General features: G+C 43.3%; 1 protein-coding gene across 3 annotated transcripts in view; it reads left to right on the plus strand.

Moving 5' to 3' along the window:
- PRR5 (proline rich 5) overlaps positions 1-16767 on the plus strand; it is a 70268-nt gene that overhangs the window by 40562 nt on the left and 12939 nt on the right. For all 3 annotated transcript variants that reach the window (XM_082223246.1, XM_082223247.1, XM_082223248.1), the window contains 4 exons: positions 10061-10141; positions 12891-12939; positions 14779-14836; positions 15951-16042. In XM_082223246.1, coding sequence (XP_082079372.1) covers positions 10061-10141; positions 12891-12939; positions 14779-14836; positions 15951-16042 — 280 coding nt within the window. The remainder of the gene's footprint in view (positions 1-10060; positions 10142-12890; positions 12940-14778; positions 14837-15950; positions 16043-16767) is intronic.

Consider the following 16767-nt stretch of genomic DNA (forward strand, 5'->3'; position numbering starts at 1 on the left):
AGCCTCCATCTTGCCAGGATTCACACTCGTTGTTTTTTCATGCCCACTGCTGCATCCAGTCATCTCAGCTATCCCCAATCCAGATGTTACAGAGAAACAGTGTTGGGTATCATTGGTGTACTGATGCCACCTTGTGCCAGATCTCTTAGTGACCACTCCTAGCAGCTTCATGTAGTGTTCAGTAGCACTGGAGACGGCATAGCACCTTGTAGTATCCCATAGCTCAAGACCCAGGGGACTGAGAAGCACTCAGCCAGTGCTGTAACCATCCTTGGAGATAAGATAGGAAACTCTGTATAACAGCGCCACCCAAATCCCATCTTCCATAGACAACCTAGAAGGATATCATAATCAATGGTATCAAAAGCCAATGACAGATTTATTAAGAGTCACAGGGTCACATCTACACTATCCCTTCACTCCCCTTTAAGCCTGCAGCTGTGTCACCATGACCTTTTCAAGTACCTTGCCCAAAAGGGGGGGGGGGATTTGTGACAGGGCAGTACTGGTAGTTGTTAATACGCCTAGTCTTTAAGAGGGGGTGGTCCCCATAAGGAATAGGCTGAATACTACTTTCCTAGATTGATAATATTAGCAGCAAATCTGTTTTGGGATTGAACTTCAGTTTCTTAGCTCTCATCTAGCCTGTTACTAACTCTAGGCATCTGCACAGAGTATCCATGATTACATCTGGACCACATGTAAGAGAGAGAGAGAGAGAGAGAGAGAGAGAGAGAGAGAGAGATATGGGTGTTATCTCCATAATGAAATCTACCTCCAGCTCCTCTGATTACTTCTTTCAGTGGTTTCATATAATTGATAGGTAGCCTGGGGGGCAGTGCAGAAGTCTGTGGAGCACTGGAGCATAGCTGCCCCGGTGCCAAACTGCAGCCACCCAGCCCAACATTCTGCAAATGATCATCAGGTAGGAATAAGTGTAAAGCAGTGTACCCAAACCAGACAGGCATTTCTGAAAAATATTGTGGCTGTGAGATGTCAGGGAATGGACACATGCCTTCTGTCACTCTCCTATTACAGTTTGACCAGTGGTTGACCAAAGCCACTTCAGTTCCCAATCTGCCTAGAAGAAGGCAGATAAAAATGGCTCCAGAAAATGAGCGTCATTCAGGATACCTGGAGCCTCACATCTACACACTTTGAAACAAGAAAAGGAGATTTGCAACTCAGTGATAGCTAGTGAAATCACCAGGGTCCAGGAAGGTCTTCTTTAGAAGAATCTGCCCACCTGTTTTTAGCCACTGTTAATACTTTTTAAAGAGTTTGCCACCACCTAAGTCCTACTCAACCCAACCATTTCATTGTCTTAGCAGATATGAGAATAAGAAGTGATTGTGTTGGTTGTCTGGGTCATCTCTGGTTTCTGGAGGTCAACCAGGTCATTGGTTTGTGCACCAACCAAATCAACTAGACACCCTTGCAGAGCTGTCTGGTCCTTCAGCCCTGCAGAGGTTAGCAAGAACCACTGGCTCAAATCAGTATACTCGCTCTGCTTTCCTTTACTCTGAGCCTCTAATTGGAGGGCCACTTTGAGGATGAGATGGAGCATAACAGGTCAGGGGTAGGCATAGACAACTAAAGAGGGCAAGAAAATAGCATTACTGATAGCGGACTTGATTTGGCCCTGGAGCTACTGCTTGCTGTTCCCTAGTCTGTGAATCCACCTTGAAAAACTCCTTAATCACACACAAACACCACGGTAATGTCTTGTGACCTCAGTGGCCAGCCTTTCCTTATTTGGACTCGGGGTCTATTTTTTCTCTTGCCTTTTAGGTAAGCTGCTCTAATGCCCCCTGGCATATGGCACTACTTAGCTGTTTCGATTAGCCACCTGAAGTGACACTGACCTGTGAGATGCAAGACCTTTGCTCACTTAATTTGCATCCAGGCGAATATTGGGCATATATGATAGCCTGTTGTTGCAGCCAAAAATAGCATGCTGTTTGTTACAGGGAAAAAATGGCTTAAATTAATAAAATGTGTGTGCATATGAGTTTTGAGGAAGGGGAGAAACATACTTTGTTTTTACGCAATGAATACCCAGGCCACAGCAAGCACCGTCTTAGAAGAGACATTCTGTCTTGTACAGCAGAGAAGAGGCAATACTACTCCTTAAAGTGCCTCTCAAAATCTGCTATAAAAAGTCATTTTGTAAAAAAACCCAAAAGCCAGATTGTCACCTGATTAATCCAGGGGGCCTTTTAAAATGTTTAACTCAATATTGCAGACCTAATAAATATATTTATTATACTGACTAGATTATCTGTACATAAAATCAAGTTCAAAACTTGAGAGAGATACCTTTCCTAACAAGCAGTAGAGTGGTTTCCTAGGAAATGTCCCAGTTTGTCAACTATTCATTTCACCATCTCTATGCAGTAGTATTCCTAGAAGCCATAAGATAGTCTCTCTGGACAAACCGAGTTTCCAATTGAAAGCAAACTTTGATTTTAAAATAAATTAAACAATTGTCCAGTAGCACCTTAGAGACCAACTACATTTGTTCTGGGTATAAGCTTTTGTGTGCATGCATACTTCTTCAGATACCAACTTCAGATACTAACTTTTGATTTTAAAAGTTACTTGACAGAAAATACAAGCACACTAAAAGCTTTTCAGCAAGAAGACATCAATATGTCTGTCTTTCGGGCAGTCTTCTCAGAAAGTTACAGTGCATTATAGTCTATGGAATCCACTTTTTTCTTTTACTTGTCCTATCACCCTGTAGCCATTGGGTGGTCAGTTGTAAAATCACACAGGGCTCCTGCACCTGTATTGTTAAATGGAAGAGCAAATTTCAACGGCTTTTGGTGTCTTCTGATCAGCTTCCGTCTTCTTTTGAATCCAGCCACCCTATGGGGAGAAAAGAACATAAGGATAAAATAGAGAGGAGCTGCAACTGCTTCAGTCAGTCAGACTTCTATTGTTTATGGCCAATGGCTATTTCATTATAAATTGCTATACATCAACAAGACGATCCACTTAAAATATATCGATTTTCAGAACTGCAAATGACCCAAAATTGAAAAGTTCCCCAAATCATTTAGAATTTTTAAAAAATCCTGTTGACCGTCAATGGTGTTCTGCAAGTGCTTCATCTCTCCACTTCTTTTCAGTAATCTTAAAAAAAAGTTGCACTCTTGGCTGCAATTAAGGATGTGAGCTTGTGACTGAAAATTCCTGGTCCGTAGGCAAAGCCAAGGACAAGCTTTGGCAGATCAAGGACCAGAATGAGAATTTTTGGCAGACCTGGTTCAGAAATTGGGGGATTTTGATGCAAAGACCACTTGGAGGTTTGTTTGGTTTTTTACAGTGAAGTGGCATATAAATTTGATAAAATAAATGCATTAAATGCAGTGATGAAGAGCCTTCCACCCAGGCACTGGTCAGGCTGACCAGGCAGTTTCCAACTCAGAGCCCTCACCTGACATCTTCCTTCACACTCTTGAGTTCTCCGAAGCTGTGGCTTGACTTCACACCACTTCTAGTTGTGACAAGATTGACATCAGGTGATTGGCAGCTGCTTTGGCACCTGTCCCTTCCCCAGGCCTGCCTAAGATTCACAATTGGTCTCAGCTTTTGGAATTCCTAGCATGCTTTCATTCTCTGCAGGGATTTCCCTTTGATTCCAAAGCTAATGTGAAACTGTCAGATCAAAGCAAGCCTTCTGTCTAGTTTCTGCTGTGCAAATTTATACTTTATAATTTCATGGCCTCTTCAGCTTTCCCATGAATCCTCAAAACAGCTTACATTGCCTGCTTCACAGCCTACACAAGCAAACCAACCTAACAGCAAACATAAGCATAAATTACATTACCTACCAGTTTCATTTAATCACTCAAAATTTGCATAGGATTAAAATAACTTCGATTCTTTACTTTCTTTGTGAAGTCTTTAGCTGCTCGTTGAAGTGGGGCAGGACTGGAATAAGCTCTAGAGTGCTGAAAACAGAACAGATAATAATAGCAAAAATGAATTCCAGGCTTTCTGATCTTTGGCCTAATTTCTAAGACCAAAAGGATAGGATATTTGTTTGTTTTCCTTTTTTGTGCTCCTTGAAAACAGTGGCTGCTTGTAGGATTAACTGGTAGTGTTGGAGGTTGGGGGCAGGAAGAGACAATGATGTAGAAAGAAGGGGAATATAAATCTGAATAAAGACAAGTGTCTTAAAATGGTGAAATTGATCAGCAGTGCAAGTAAGTAGACATTTTACACATCATGTAGGCCAAAATCCGCCCTCGCTGCTGAACTGCATGTGAAGAACAGGATCTGAGGGAAGGAGCTGCCACAGGTACCTGGTCTAACCACTCACCCTCCTTGCCACTGAGACTCTTCAGTGATGCCTCAAACCTTCACCCAGTTCCCCAAGTTCTCTATGACAGAGTCCTGGATTTCCCTGTCACAAGCAACACATTGCTCTTTCCCTGCTTCTGTTGTGAGTTGACTGGGACAAGGGCTTCTTGTTGGACGTTAGGAGAGCAGGATTATGGCTGGAACCTCTAACCTCTTCCCCCAGTCCCGGAAAACCAGTTTCCTCCCTTTCCGCAAAACAATTGACAGCAACGTACCAAGTACGACCATGTTACTTAGAGCATTTGTTTATATATGATATCCTGCATTTCATGGATTCTAAAGAAGTATCGTATTTTTCGCTCTATAACACGCACCCGACCATAACACACACGTAGTTTTTAGAGGAGGAAAATCCGTAGGCATGCCACCCGTAGGCATTCCCTCCATAACACGCACAGACATTTCCCCTTACTTTCTAGGAGGAAAAAAGTGAGTGTTATGGTGCAAAAAATACGGTATATGAAATAATCTTGTAAAATCAGACCTTTGCTTAAAAGGTCTGCAAAGCCAGTTTTAAATGGATATTCCTTAACTGGGTACCTCGGTTTAAAAAGCTCCACTATCTTATGTATTCATGGGATCCAAACTCCAGGTCCTTATTGAGAAAGACATCCTTAGTTTGGTTATTTCTTTACAGATCAGGGAAACAGAATAATCCACTTTACAAGGTTAAAACAAATGAGAAGACAGCATAATAATAATAATAATAATAATAATAATAATAATAATAATAATAATTTATTATTTATACCCCAGCCACTCTGGGTGGCTTCCAACAAAGTACAGTGGTACCTCGGGTAAAGAACTTAATTAGTTCTGGAGGTCAGTTCTTAACCTGAAACTGTTCTTAACGTGAAGCACCACTTTAGCTAATGGGGCCTCCTCGCTGCCGCTGCGCAATTTCTGTTCTCGTCCTGAAGCAAAGTTCTTAACCCGAGGTACTATTTCTGGGTTAGCGGAGTCTGTAACCTGAAGTGTATGTAACCTGAGGTACCAGTGTATTAAAATGCAGTGGTCTGTTAAACATTAAAAGCTTCCCTAAACAAAGAAACATACCATAGGAGCAAAGGACACGACCCATTCAAAAGAAATCAGGCCTGGATCAGCAGAAGTGAAATCAAAATAGTTTTTCTGTCAGTTCTTTCCCTCAAAGCACAAGAAATCTATGCAACATTACTTTTATGTGAGATGTTCATCTTTTGTGTGTGCATATATTGCATAGAAAGGCAGTTCCCTCCACTCCTTCATACTTTAGTGTCCGTAAGAATGGGGACTATGCAGATAGTAGCAGACTGAGTCCTACTTGATGAAAAACTGTAAGCAGAGACTGCAAGGAATCCTTGTCAACACCTCATGTCGTAGCTGCCGCCATTTTAAGTTTGTGCAGGCGTCAGAGCACCTCTAGCTTAGATCTTGGGTTGCAAGTCATTTACTGGGGTCCACGGCAGGAAAGATTTGCAAAGTATGTTAATCACGCGTCTTGTGCATATAAATGAGCTGGGGGGCTAATTTGCTGACTTCAGCATCTTCACATTACCATAATTAGTGTATAGTTTCTTGAGAAGATGTCAAGTGTTGCGCAGTATCTTACTCTTACGCAGTTCTGATCAATTATGAATAAGTGGCAGTTATTAAAGCTGAAGAATGCTATTACTTTTGGGAGTTCTTGTTCCCTTACTCTTTTTGCAAATTTGTCACCCTCACTTTTTGATAGCTCTGTGTGGCTAATGAGAGTTTCCACAGTCAGCTGGTTCAACTTGCCCAACATTGTCTGCAGGGAGGGAAGGGGGGAGCCAGCGCATGCGGGGAGAGTGGTCTCCCTGGGAGCAGAAATAAGGGTGGGGACAAAGCAGTTGAAACTGGGAGCCAGCAGCAACAGGGCTTAAGCATCATCATCATCATTATATTAACTGCCTCACTCTGCCTCATCACAGAGCCGGCCCTGCCTCTGAGAGAAGGGTCTCTCCCAAAGATCTCAGAACTCAGATAGTTTGTATGAGGAAATGCCGTCTTTCAAAGACCCTGAACCCTGCTTGAGAGGGCAGGGAATGCTGATTTGCTACACCAGCTCACAAGCTTGCGCAGTGGACATGCTTGGATTTGGACTGTTTCCATCACACAATGGTAGCAGGACTAGCTCAGGATCCAGCCAGGGCCGTAGCTAGGGGGTGGTGTGGTGGGCCCCCACCAGGGGCGCAGGCGAGGGGGTGGGCACAAAATCAGCTTAAAAATATGTCCAGCAGTTTGAGGCAGAGTTGTATAATCCCCATTTAGCAGAAAAACCTGTAGGTTCTGTAGATAGACGCAGATCTGCTTTAGGAGGAGTGGGGCAGGGATTTTCCATTCCCTTCTGCTCTGAAAACTAAAGCCAAGCTGGTAATTCAAGAAGAAAAGTTTACTTGAGTGACACCCGTTGCTCACCATGCTGCCTTGGGATGGTACCCCAGCTCAGGTACTGCTCACAAACAACCCACACCTGTACTGTATGGTAGATGGCTTGGTTTTCATGAAGTGTGGTGGTAGGACAGAGATTTTTGTGTCTGGGCCAGTTTGAGAAGAGTCTGCCTGCATGGCCCATGGTTCCTTGAAATGTGTTCCTTGAAATCAGAGTTTTCATTAGAGAGAGAGAGAGAGAACGAACTTCTGCCTTGAAGCATCTCACTACTTCCCCAGATCTGTGAGCCATTTAAGGTCCTGATTAATTTAGAACAAGTGAGGGACAAATGACACCCCTCCCATTAATTTATTAAGTAATAATAGTTAGGAGGGCCTGAGCAGTGTTTCATCTGATGCCTTACAGTAATTATACCATCTTTGTAATGGATAAAGATGTATTATATGCACATAATAATATAATACATAACCCACACATTATGATGAGGAACATTTTGCTGGTGGAAGAAATAAGAAAAGGATGTTGAAATTGTACAATGGTGACAGAGATCCTAATCCTATGTCCTTGGTCCAAAGAATTTGTGCCTGAGTAGTGGGGCTGTCTCGAGATCTTTTCTCTTCCAGAAGAGCTTTTCAGACTGCATGGGGATCACTTCTGAAGATCCCTGAATTTTAGGGGCTGCTTCTTGAAAGGGGACTTCAAAGCTGCACTCCTCTGGTGGAATTGGCTGTGAAGACCTTTGGATTGTGACCTGACCTGGCATTTAAGCAACACAACCTCCCAGCATTGTTATTTTGAGCTGGGTTATGTTCAGCAAGAAACACACAGAAGAGTTCCTTTTAAGTTGGAGAAGAAAGTCGATTTTACTTTAATGTTCTCCCACATTTTGTACTAGTTTTATGTGTGCAACAAATTTTTTGCTTGGGATGTGAAGGACTTTCAAAAATGCTAACCTCTATGCACAGTCTAACGTTACCTGCTAAATAGTTAGATCAGCTTTTGACTGGACTATGATTTAAACGAGATTCCTGCACTGCAAGGGGTTGGACTAGATGACCCTCAGGGGTCCCTTCCAACTCCACAATTCTATGATGCTGTGACTATTACATACCCAGAGCAGATTATATCCCTCCTTGGAAGGAGAACTTTGTTCTCCCAAAGCCAGTGAATCGAAAGTGTTTCACAGAGCAGGAATATGCAATGCAAAGCATCACAGATCAGAAAATTATAATCCTATAAGCTTCAGAAGCAGAATTCTGTTACCTAGGTTGTTATTTAAATCTGACAGACAGGATGAGCAACAACAACAAAGAGAACTGTAGTCCTGTTGATTCATCCAAAGCAAAAGAACTGAGCGAGTGCTTTGGACTTGAAGACCCAGTTTCAGATCCTGTCTTACTCATGAAGCTGATGAACTCTCTCAACCTAGACTAAAATGGCTTCTTTGCACAAAGGATGGAATGCAGTGGAGTAACTTATAATTAGTTGGCCTAATTGCGTACCCCAGATGTCCTACTATAATTTGTTGGTGGAAACAAACCCTTTTGTCTTCAAACAAATCTGAGTACCTCCATTAAAATTAACAAATGCTTGCAAGATGGTGGCAGAAAGTATATTTCATATTCTGAATGTATTTCATTTTCTCTCTGAGCTGAATTGTGCCTGAGTTGTACTGCTGTCTGCAGAGACATCTAGCCTCAAATCTTTCAAATTGTCCGTTGAGTGTATCTACATGCCGTCCCAAACCTGCTGACCAGTGTTTCCATTCTGTGTGTCTCTGAGAGAGGAGTTCAGACAAAGAGCTACTGAACCAGCTTTGAAACGCTTATCAGCTGAAAGAAGAATGGGTAGAGAAGAGAAAAACCAAGCAACATCTTCTATTTTTATCTGTTCATGCATTTCTGCATGGTTAGGTAGTGGCCTCATTGCCCTGGCCTGCCAGCTACGGTTTCCTGTAAATGGGATGATGAGGCCGGACTTGCTGCTCAACAATGAGGCTCAACATGAAACTGGAAGCATGTTTTGGTGATGAGCTGCTGCGACCGCGGCAAAAGGTCATGCAAACGCGGCAATTATTGAAGCAAAGAACCCCACCACTTTCCTCTACACACAGGAACTCTTTATTGTCCTTTAAGGTGTGTGGCCTGATTGAAGTGCTGACTTTCTCTACTGTGCAAAATACGAATGGCAATACAGTAGCATAACAGACTAAACGCTCTGCAGTCTCTTTCCCCTTAAAGCATAGAATAGGAGAGGTGGTTGGCAATCCATCCAGGGGTTCAGCCCAGCTTCCTCTCTCGCCCTTGATCCTGTATTCCCTCCAATGAATCTCAGATCCTTTCTCCTGTGCCAGCAGAGATTAAGGGAAAGACTTCTTTGGCACCTCTGCCAAAGAGGCTTGAATAGGGCCCTCACCTTATCATCATCTCACCTGCTGTCTCCCTGGGTCTGTCTGAGGCAAACAAGGGGAAAGCTCTGCTAAAGACTGCTTTCTGCTCATGATTGCATCTTTTATATATGTCATCAAATATTGCAGTATTACCATTAATAAAATATCACGTGTATCCTGCCCTTCCTCAAGCAAGCTCAATCTATATCTATCCTGTATTATGAATTGCAGCATTTTTTCCTTAAAGCAGCTTCAGTCTGAATGGAGAAGAAGAACAATAGCTCAACTGGTTAGAACGTGGTGCTGATAAACACCCAAGGTTGCAGGTGGGTTGGACTAGAACAGGCATAGGCAAACTCAGCACTGAGATGTTTTGGGACTACAACTCCCACCATCCCTAACTAACAGGACCAGTGGTCGGGGAGGATGGGAATTATAGTCTCAAAACATCTGGAGGGCTGAGTTTGCCTATGCCTAGACTAGAAGTTCCTCAGGGTCCCTTCCAACTCTACAGTTATTCTATAATCTAGCTGAGTTTTAAGCTCGTAATGTGTACCCAGCCATAGTTGATGGTTATGTCTGTACAGAGAGATTTTCAAATCGTCACTCAGTTTTGTCATTGTTGGGCAGGGATTTGAACCCGAGTTTTCCCTGATCTAGTCCAGTATTCCATCCATTACATGCTTTATCAAAAAGAACTAGAAGTTAGAACTTCTCCATCTTTTCCTCCAGCCTGATTTCCATCTGTTCTGTCTTCTTCACCATGCTACTTGCAGCAGGTTTGTGGGTTACCCCATACTTTCTTTGCTTTGGAAGTAATTGTTAGGAATGCCTAAAAACTAAAGGCTGTGAATTTGTAAGCTAAATGCTGTGCAGCTTGTCACAAATGTGCCTTTTTCTTGCAGTATCCATAATGGAGTCATAGCTGTGTTCCAGCGAAAAGGTCTTGCAGAACACGAGCTCTACAATCTGAATGAAGGAGTCAGGTGAGTCAGATCATCAAATTATACACCTGTCCCAAGACACAGTCATCACCACGGAGGGTCATTGTTTCATAAGTGATCTGTACCATTTTACTTTATTCCAACTATTGAGATAGTGGCACTGGTGTTAATGACAGTGTGCAGAGATGTGCACAAAGGCAAGCCCTCCTCAAGGAATTAACGTAGGTTCTGCAGTTGTTGTTGGCTTCCATCTTTCTTGAGAGACAATGGAGTGTGCCTCCAGGGGTGAAGCCAAACGGCTGTTTTAGCAGCACCAAAGTGACCTCCCTGGGGTGCAAGAGGGTAGTTACCATATTTTTGCCCCTGAAAAGTTCATACAGTTGAAGAGAGGATGATGCAGTGCTCTTTCTAGCTTCCTCCTCACTGTGCTTGTCCCTTTTCATACTAGCCCTGCAACTTTTCAGAGGTGCCAGAAAACAGCAGGGCTAATCATCAACCCTCCTTTAGACAGCAGCAGCCAGTCCTGTTTCGCTGCCTGAGGTGAAATGACAAGGAGCTAGTGCCCCTTGACTGAAGCCTCACTTACTGGGGTTGCAAGATCTCGCTCCTTCTCCTGTCTGGGGCAGCAGGGGCAGGCAGGGCAAGGGTGCTGCCCCAAGGTATTCACCACCCAAAGCAGCTGCCTCAGGCTGCCTCATGGGTGGGCTGGCCGGCCCTAGCTGTAGGTAAAGGAGACATATTTACAGTAAAATCCATTATGTGGTTGCTATAAGCGATAATGCCTTTTATCCTTTTCTTGATGCCCACTGAGGCTAGAATTCTCTGCCCCTCCTCCAGCAGCCTTCTTTGTTTATCTGCTGGCTGTGGACAAAGATGCTGTGCCTTAGCCCTGCCCAGCAGCAAAGCAAGCAGGCTTGCAGCAAACGCCTGGAGCATTGCATGCCCCTGCCCTTCCCCTGCCAGCCCGCTGCATTTCTACACTGGCAGCATAAAAGCCAAGAGCTGGCAGGAAAGGTGTCTGTCGCTCTATGTCTCCTTCACCAGGTTTCTATATTTGCTCTATATTTTTCCTAGTCTGTTTTCTACTTATAAGCGAGGCTGGCAAAGAACTGAAGAACACTCTATTCATCCTCTACTGGGCCACTTTTAGGAGTTAAACAAATCTGGTATATTTTATTTTTTATTATTTGTAGTCTAGGGTTGACTTTGTATGGGTGGGGTAAAAGGATAAGAAGATAAGACCATGAAAAGCTTTCCATGGCTGGTAAAGCTGAAACAAGCCTGTCCTTTGAAGGTCTTTGCTGCATTTCCTAACAGCTAGTTGGAATTGTTGTTCTTTCCTGTGCTATATTTTTTGGAGCAGACATATATTCCCCCCCTGCACTGATTATGTTGGTAAGAATTTTAAATATTTACTGTGTAAGAAGGACAGAATTTGATAACAAATACGCTTTTAACATTGTTGAATGAATGAGCTGATGCATAGGGAAAAGAGCTGTCAGAGTGGTGGAAGTCTAAGGCATAGAGGGTCACACATGAGAGAGGGATCAGTTGTGTCAAAGACAACAAAGGAAGCAGAGCAAGAGAGAGAAGAGACCTTTGGGCTTGCCAACAAGAAGATTGTCTGTGAACTTAGCAAGGACATTTTGGTGGAGTGCAAAGGGTGGAAGCTAGACTGTAGGGGGTGAGGAATGGAGCTGGAAGAGTAAGTCAAGTGGGAGTGAGCAGCCTGCTGAAAAATTGAGGAAGACAAGAAGAGAGAGGAAATTGTGATAAAGCAGGATATCAGTGACTCAAGCTTTGGGGTATTTTTAGCTGCTTCCAGATGCTGGTAACAGACAAAGCACATTGCAGAATTGCTTTGCTAACCTCTGCTGTGGCTGTTGCCCAATACAAAGGCAGCTCCTGCCTCTTTCATAAAGGTTTTTGTATATGGCAGTTTTGAATACCTAAGCTACTTTTGTTTTTCTGAATTAAAATTGAAGGCACCAGGAAAGTTAGGCTCGGCTTACTTTTAATGCCTCACATCACCTTGCCAACAAAGGTCTGTATAGTTAAAGCTATGGTTTTCCCAGTAGTGATGTGTGGAAGTGTGAGCTGGACCATAAAGAAGGCTGATCGCCGAAGAATTGATGCTTTTGAATTATGGTGCTGGAGGAGACTCTTGAGAGTCCCATGGACTGCAAGAAGATCCAACCTATCCATTCTTAAGGAAATCAGCCCTGAGTGCTCACTGGAAGGACAGATTGTGAAGCTGAGGCTCCAATACTTTGGCCACCTCATGAGAAGAGAAGACTCCCTGGAAAAGACCCCGATGTTGGGAAAGATGGAGGGCACAAGGAGAAGGGGACGACAGAGGACGCGACGGTGGGACAGTGTTCTCGAAGCTACCAGCATGAGTTTGACCAAACTGCGGGAGGCAGTGGAACACAGGAGTGCCTTGGCGTGCTCTGGTCCAGGGGGTCATGAAGAGTCGGACACGACTAAACGACTAAACAACAACAACAGCACTGAGGGGCAAACTAGATGGGATGCAATCTGCAGGTTTTTGTTGTTTGTTTTTATTTCAGAACAAGCATTCCCATGTGGAATTGCTCATTTTGTCCAGTGCCACTATTTCAGTAAGTGTTATGTGGTTCAACTATGATCTAACAAGGTATTGTGTCATTTTTGATAGACGAACACATTTACTCTTGCATGAACATTCACTGGCCATAAAGTACGGTGCATGTACAGCACAATGTGACGGTGACATGATTTTTTAGTATTATTATTATTATCTTTGGAACAGGCAACTACTGAAAACTGAGTTGGGATCATTTTTTACTGAATATTTACAGGTTGGTACAGTTTGCTTTTTAGTCTTTTACTTTTCCCTCACGCTGTTCACTGAAGCAGTCTGCTGAACAAAACTATTGACATTAGACGCTTCCACCCTAAGAGGTTTCAATATGAAAACTTTGCATGAATGTTTGTTTGCCTGTTCACACTGGACCTGACCTGAAGACATTTCACTTCTAAAATAAGTGTTTTCAAAAAGAATACTGAGGGACCTCGGTTTGCTTATATAGACGGTAGGGTCCGAGGCCTAATTCTCACAGGGGTGGTGAACCTGTGTCAACTGAGGCAGCAGCTGGCAGCTCACAAGGCTGAGTGCCCTTTCCATTAAGGGGAAGGAGACCTACACAAAGCACACTAGTGCCAGCCCAGAGTAACTGCAAAAGCAACCAAGGTTGCAATCTCGTATACACTTAGCAGGGAGTCAGTTCCACTGAACTTAATAGGACTTACGGAACAATTCCGATGGAGGTCAGGGAGTAGCAGGGCGGAGCAGAGCAGCAGATCCACCACCATAGCAGAGGTCCTGTCGGCTCATGTTGGCCAGGGCTGAAGGTGCAGGTAGGAGCTTTGTCACTCTTGGTGCACCAGCTCCAGTCTGGCACAGCTCAGGGGCCTGAACAGACATGCAGAAGATGCTGCTATAAATTAGTTCCATTTTATTTTTTCAAGTTATGTATTTAACATTTAGGGGGGTAATATTTGAAGGACGTTTTCAAAATTATGATATAAAGATGGCCAACATAACATTGAAAGACTAATGGGGGGCACTTTTGTAGGGATCCTGGCTCAGGCCAGAGGAGTTTAACCTCCTCTCCCTACACACTGTGGCTGCAATGAAAACTAGGGGAGCCCCACACCTAAGGTTAAGGAATGTTTTGGACCCTGACATGGCTGCTAGCCATAGAGCTGGGTTCAACTGGCTAATCCCAATAGTAGAAGCTTGTGCAAGGACTTCCACGAGCTCAATGGGGCTTGCACTGATGGAGCAATCTCCTTAGTGCTGTGGTGAATTCCTCCCATAAATTGTGGTTTGATGCTCAGTCAAAGAAAACAGGATTTATCCTTGGCTAACTCCTCCTCCTCACTTTCCCTGAGCTCTGTGTGGATTGTAGCTGAGACAGTTGCAGAGGAGTCCTCCCCTTCTTGCTGGCTATTAAATACCTAGCAGCAAGCTTCACGGATCTCATCCCCCTGCAACTTCCTCCTAAGAAATCCGGAGCTTGCATGCTTGCGCGTTGCCTCCCTTTTGCCTTGGCAACTGTTTCTACAGCTCTGCAGCTGCTGGCTTCAGCAGACTCTGCCAAGGGAGCTGCGCCAGTGGCTGGTGGCATCTTCTGCTATTGCACCTCATAACTGCAAGAATATGTGGTTGTTTTTCGGCAAGCTCAAAAATTAGAAACTGACAAAAAAAATCATACAAGCGTGTGATTTCTAAGCCAGCCCAGTCATGTGAGTTAGCACAAGGTTTTTAAAACAATCCTACACTAAAGGTTCCCCAGTGAGTAATGTGAGGGGTTGAAAGGAAAGCAGGATCTGACCCAGGCTATGCAGTCCAGTAAAATCCACACTATATAATTCTAGTTTCTTTGCATATTGTCTGTTTCCAGGTTTAATTTTCCTGCTTTCACAGCACCATAAATATTAAGATGGGGCATCCCATACATTGCAATTACTATTCACGTATCCCAGTAGAAGCTGTGAGCAATCCTCTTCTAATGAACTGCCATTTAAAAAACCCCCAAATACCTTGTGGTTAAAATATGGAAGTAATAATCTATCAAAGATTCAAGGGTAGCAGCATAACATAAATGGAAAGTTGTTTTATGTTGTATTTGCAGAACCAGCTGCTTACAAAAGGCATGGTGATCCTGAGGGACAAGATCCGGTTTTATGAAGGTAATTGAGGCATCAGTTGTGCCTGGGGAGCTTGATCCAAAAGCGCATCCAAATCAAACCTCTTTCTTCAACTGGCTTCAGACCAGAACAACAGCCTGCTTCTGCCCCAGCAGTCGTTTAATGTTCCTGCCTGCTGAACAAGGAAATGAAGTTGGTCTGGCACATCAGCTGAGGAAACGGCAGCCTCCCGTGTGGCTGTTTACCTTTTGCCTCAAATTATAAACCTCTTTACGATTAAATAGTCCTGTGAACATCAGTGAAAAACTGCAGAAGCCAATTCACTGAGAATGTTCCTTCCCTTAGACTCCACTCTTCTGTCAAAGAGCTCATAGCCATTTCCATGTGTCTCCCATCCAGGTTTGCTTAGCTTCTGCACTGGAACTCCATTCTGTGACTTAAGGCCATTCTCTGGGACTTTAAAGCGGGGTGGGGGCATGTCTCAGGGGTTGCACATATCTGGGGCTGCACATAAATCTCCCCTCACACACCTGCGAAAAAAGTAAGTTTGAATCTTATTAATTTAGGAGAGGGTGTTAATCAGTTGCCTTTCAGGGGCTTGGTTTTATTGCTTTTTAAAAAGGAGGGTACACACAAACAGTCGTTAATTCATGCACACTTCGTTGAACTGGTACAAAATTATTCGAGCCTCACCAAATGGAGCTTGAACAAAATCTACCTGATTCAAGAGGCAGGGTTTGCTCTTATTAAGCCTGATTCACAGTTTGCACAGCAAATCAATCTCCCGTATCTCTGCATGAACTTTCATGTTTGAAGGAGATTCCCAGTGGTATGAACACAAGACTCTACAGTGAGTATGCCATATCCATCTCGTGCATCCACGGTACCCATGAACTAAATGGTTGTGCCGCACAAAGCTCATCTGTGTGTTTAGCTGTTTGTCTTTCAAATGTATGCAAAGGGAAAATGGAAAAGAGCTCCCTCCTTCGCATGTATTTTAAAGAAACAAGAAGCTCAATGTATGCACAGTTCTGATGTGGCACATAATGCATATATTTGGTAGTTTGCTTTTCCACCTTTGTACAAAATGCCCTTTTAAAAAGAACTCTTCAGTATGAGCCCTTTGACTAACTCCCCCCCCCCTCCTAATTTGTAGGACAGAAACTTCTGGATACCTTGGCTGAAACGTGGGATTTCTTTTTCAGTGATGTCCTGCCCATGCTTCAGGCTATATTCTATCCTGTGCAGGTAAAATATTGCTCTGTTACTTTAGAATCAGGAAAAACCAGAAGAAGCTACTCTGCAGGTTGATCAGCCAAGAGCCAGACATCACAGCGGGACAACAGATGAGGAAATACTTCTGCCAAACACATGGAGGGGGGTGTTTTCATTACGGAGAAGTGTCTGTGTAGGCGTGTCTCTCTTCATAGCATGATGTTCACAGTGTCACTAGAAAATTATAGCTTGAACTTTCAAAAAGTCCCACCACTTTCTCAGCCTAGAGGTGTCCAGTACCTCTAAAATAAATGGCTAGGATCCAGAGAATCAGTTGATTTGATTTGTTTTGCATTTCCATGGGCTATTTGGAGTTATGAGGTTTGGGGATTAGCTTTCTACACCACCACTCATCAATCCTGTGACTATCGCAAGCCACTTTCGAAACTAAGAGGAGTGTCAAAGAAGTTTGTAACTTTAGAGAGGTTTGAAAACAAAATATTCTTAAATACAATATCCTAAGAAACCTGAGTTAAATTCACCACTGTGATTAATATTATTTCGATAAACCTCTATCCCCACATAAAATGATCCAGATTATAATGGCAGAAATTTTCATAGAATTAGTCAGTTATAGGATTTCTATAGAACTACAGAAAGTCAAGTACTAAGGATTAATAGATCAGGACAATAACTTTTGGAGGGCCCCAAATACTTCTGTTGCATTTCCTTTTTTTTTTAAAATGATATTTATTGAA

The sequence above is a fragment of the Podarcis vaucheri genome (assembly GCF_965113315.1).
Source record: "Podarcis vaucheri genome assembly, chromosome: 5".
NCBI lineage: Eukaryota > Metazoa > Chordata > Lepidosauria > Squamata > Lacertidae > Podarcis > Podarcis vaucheri.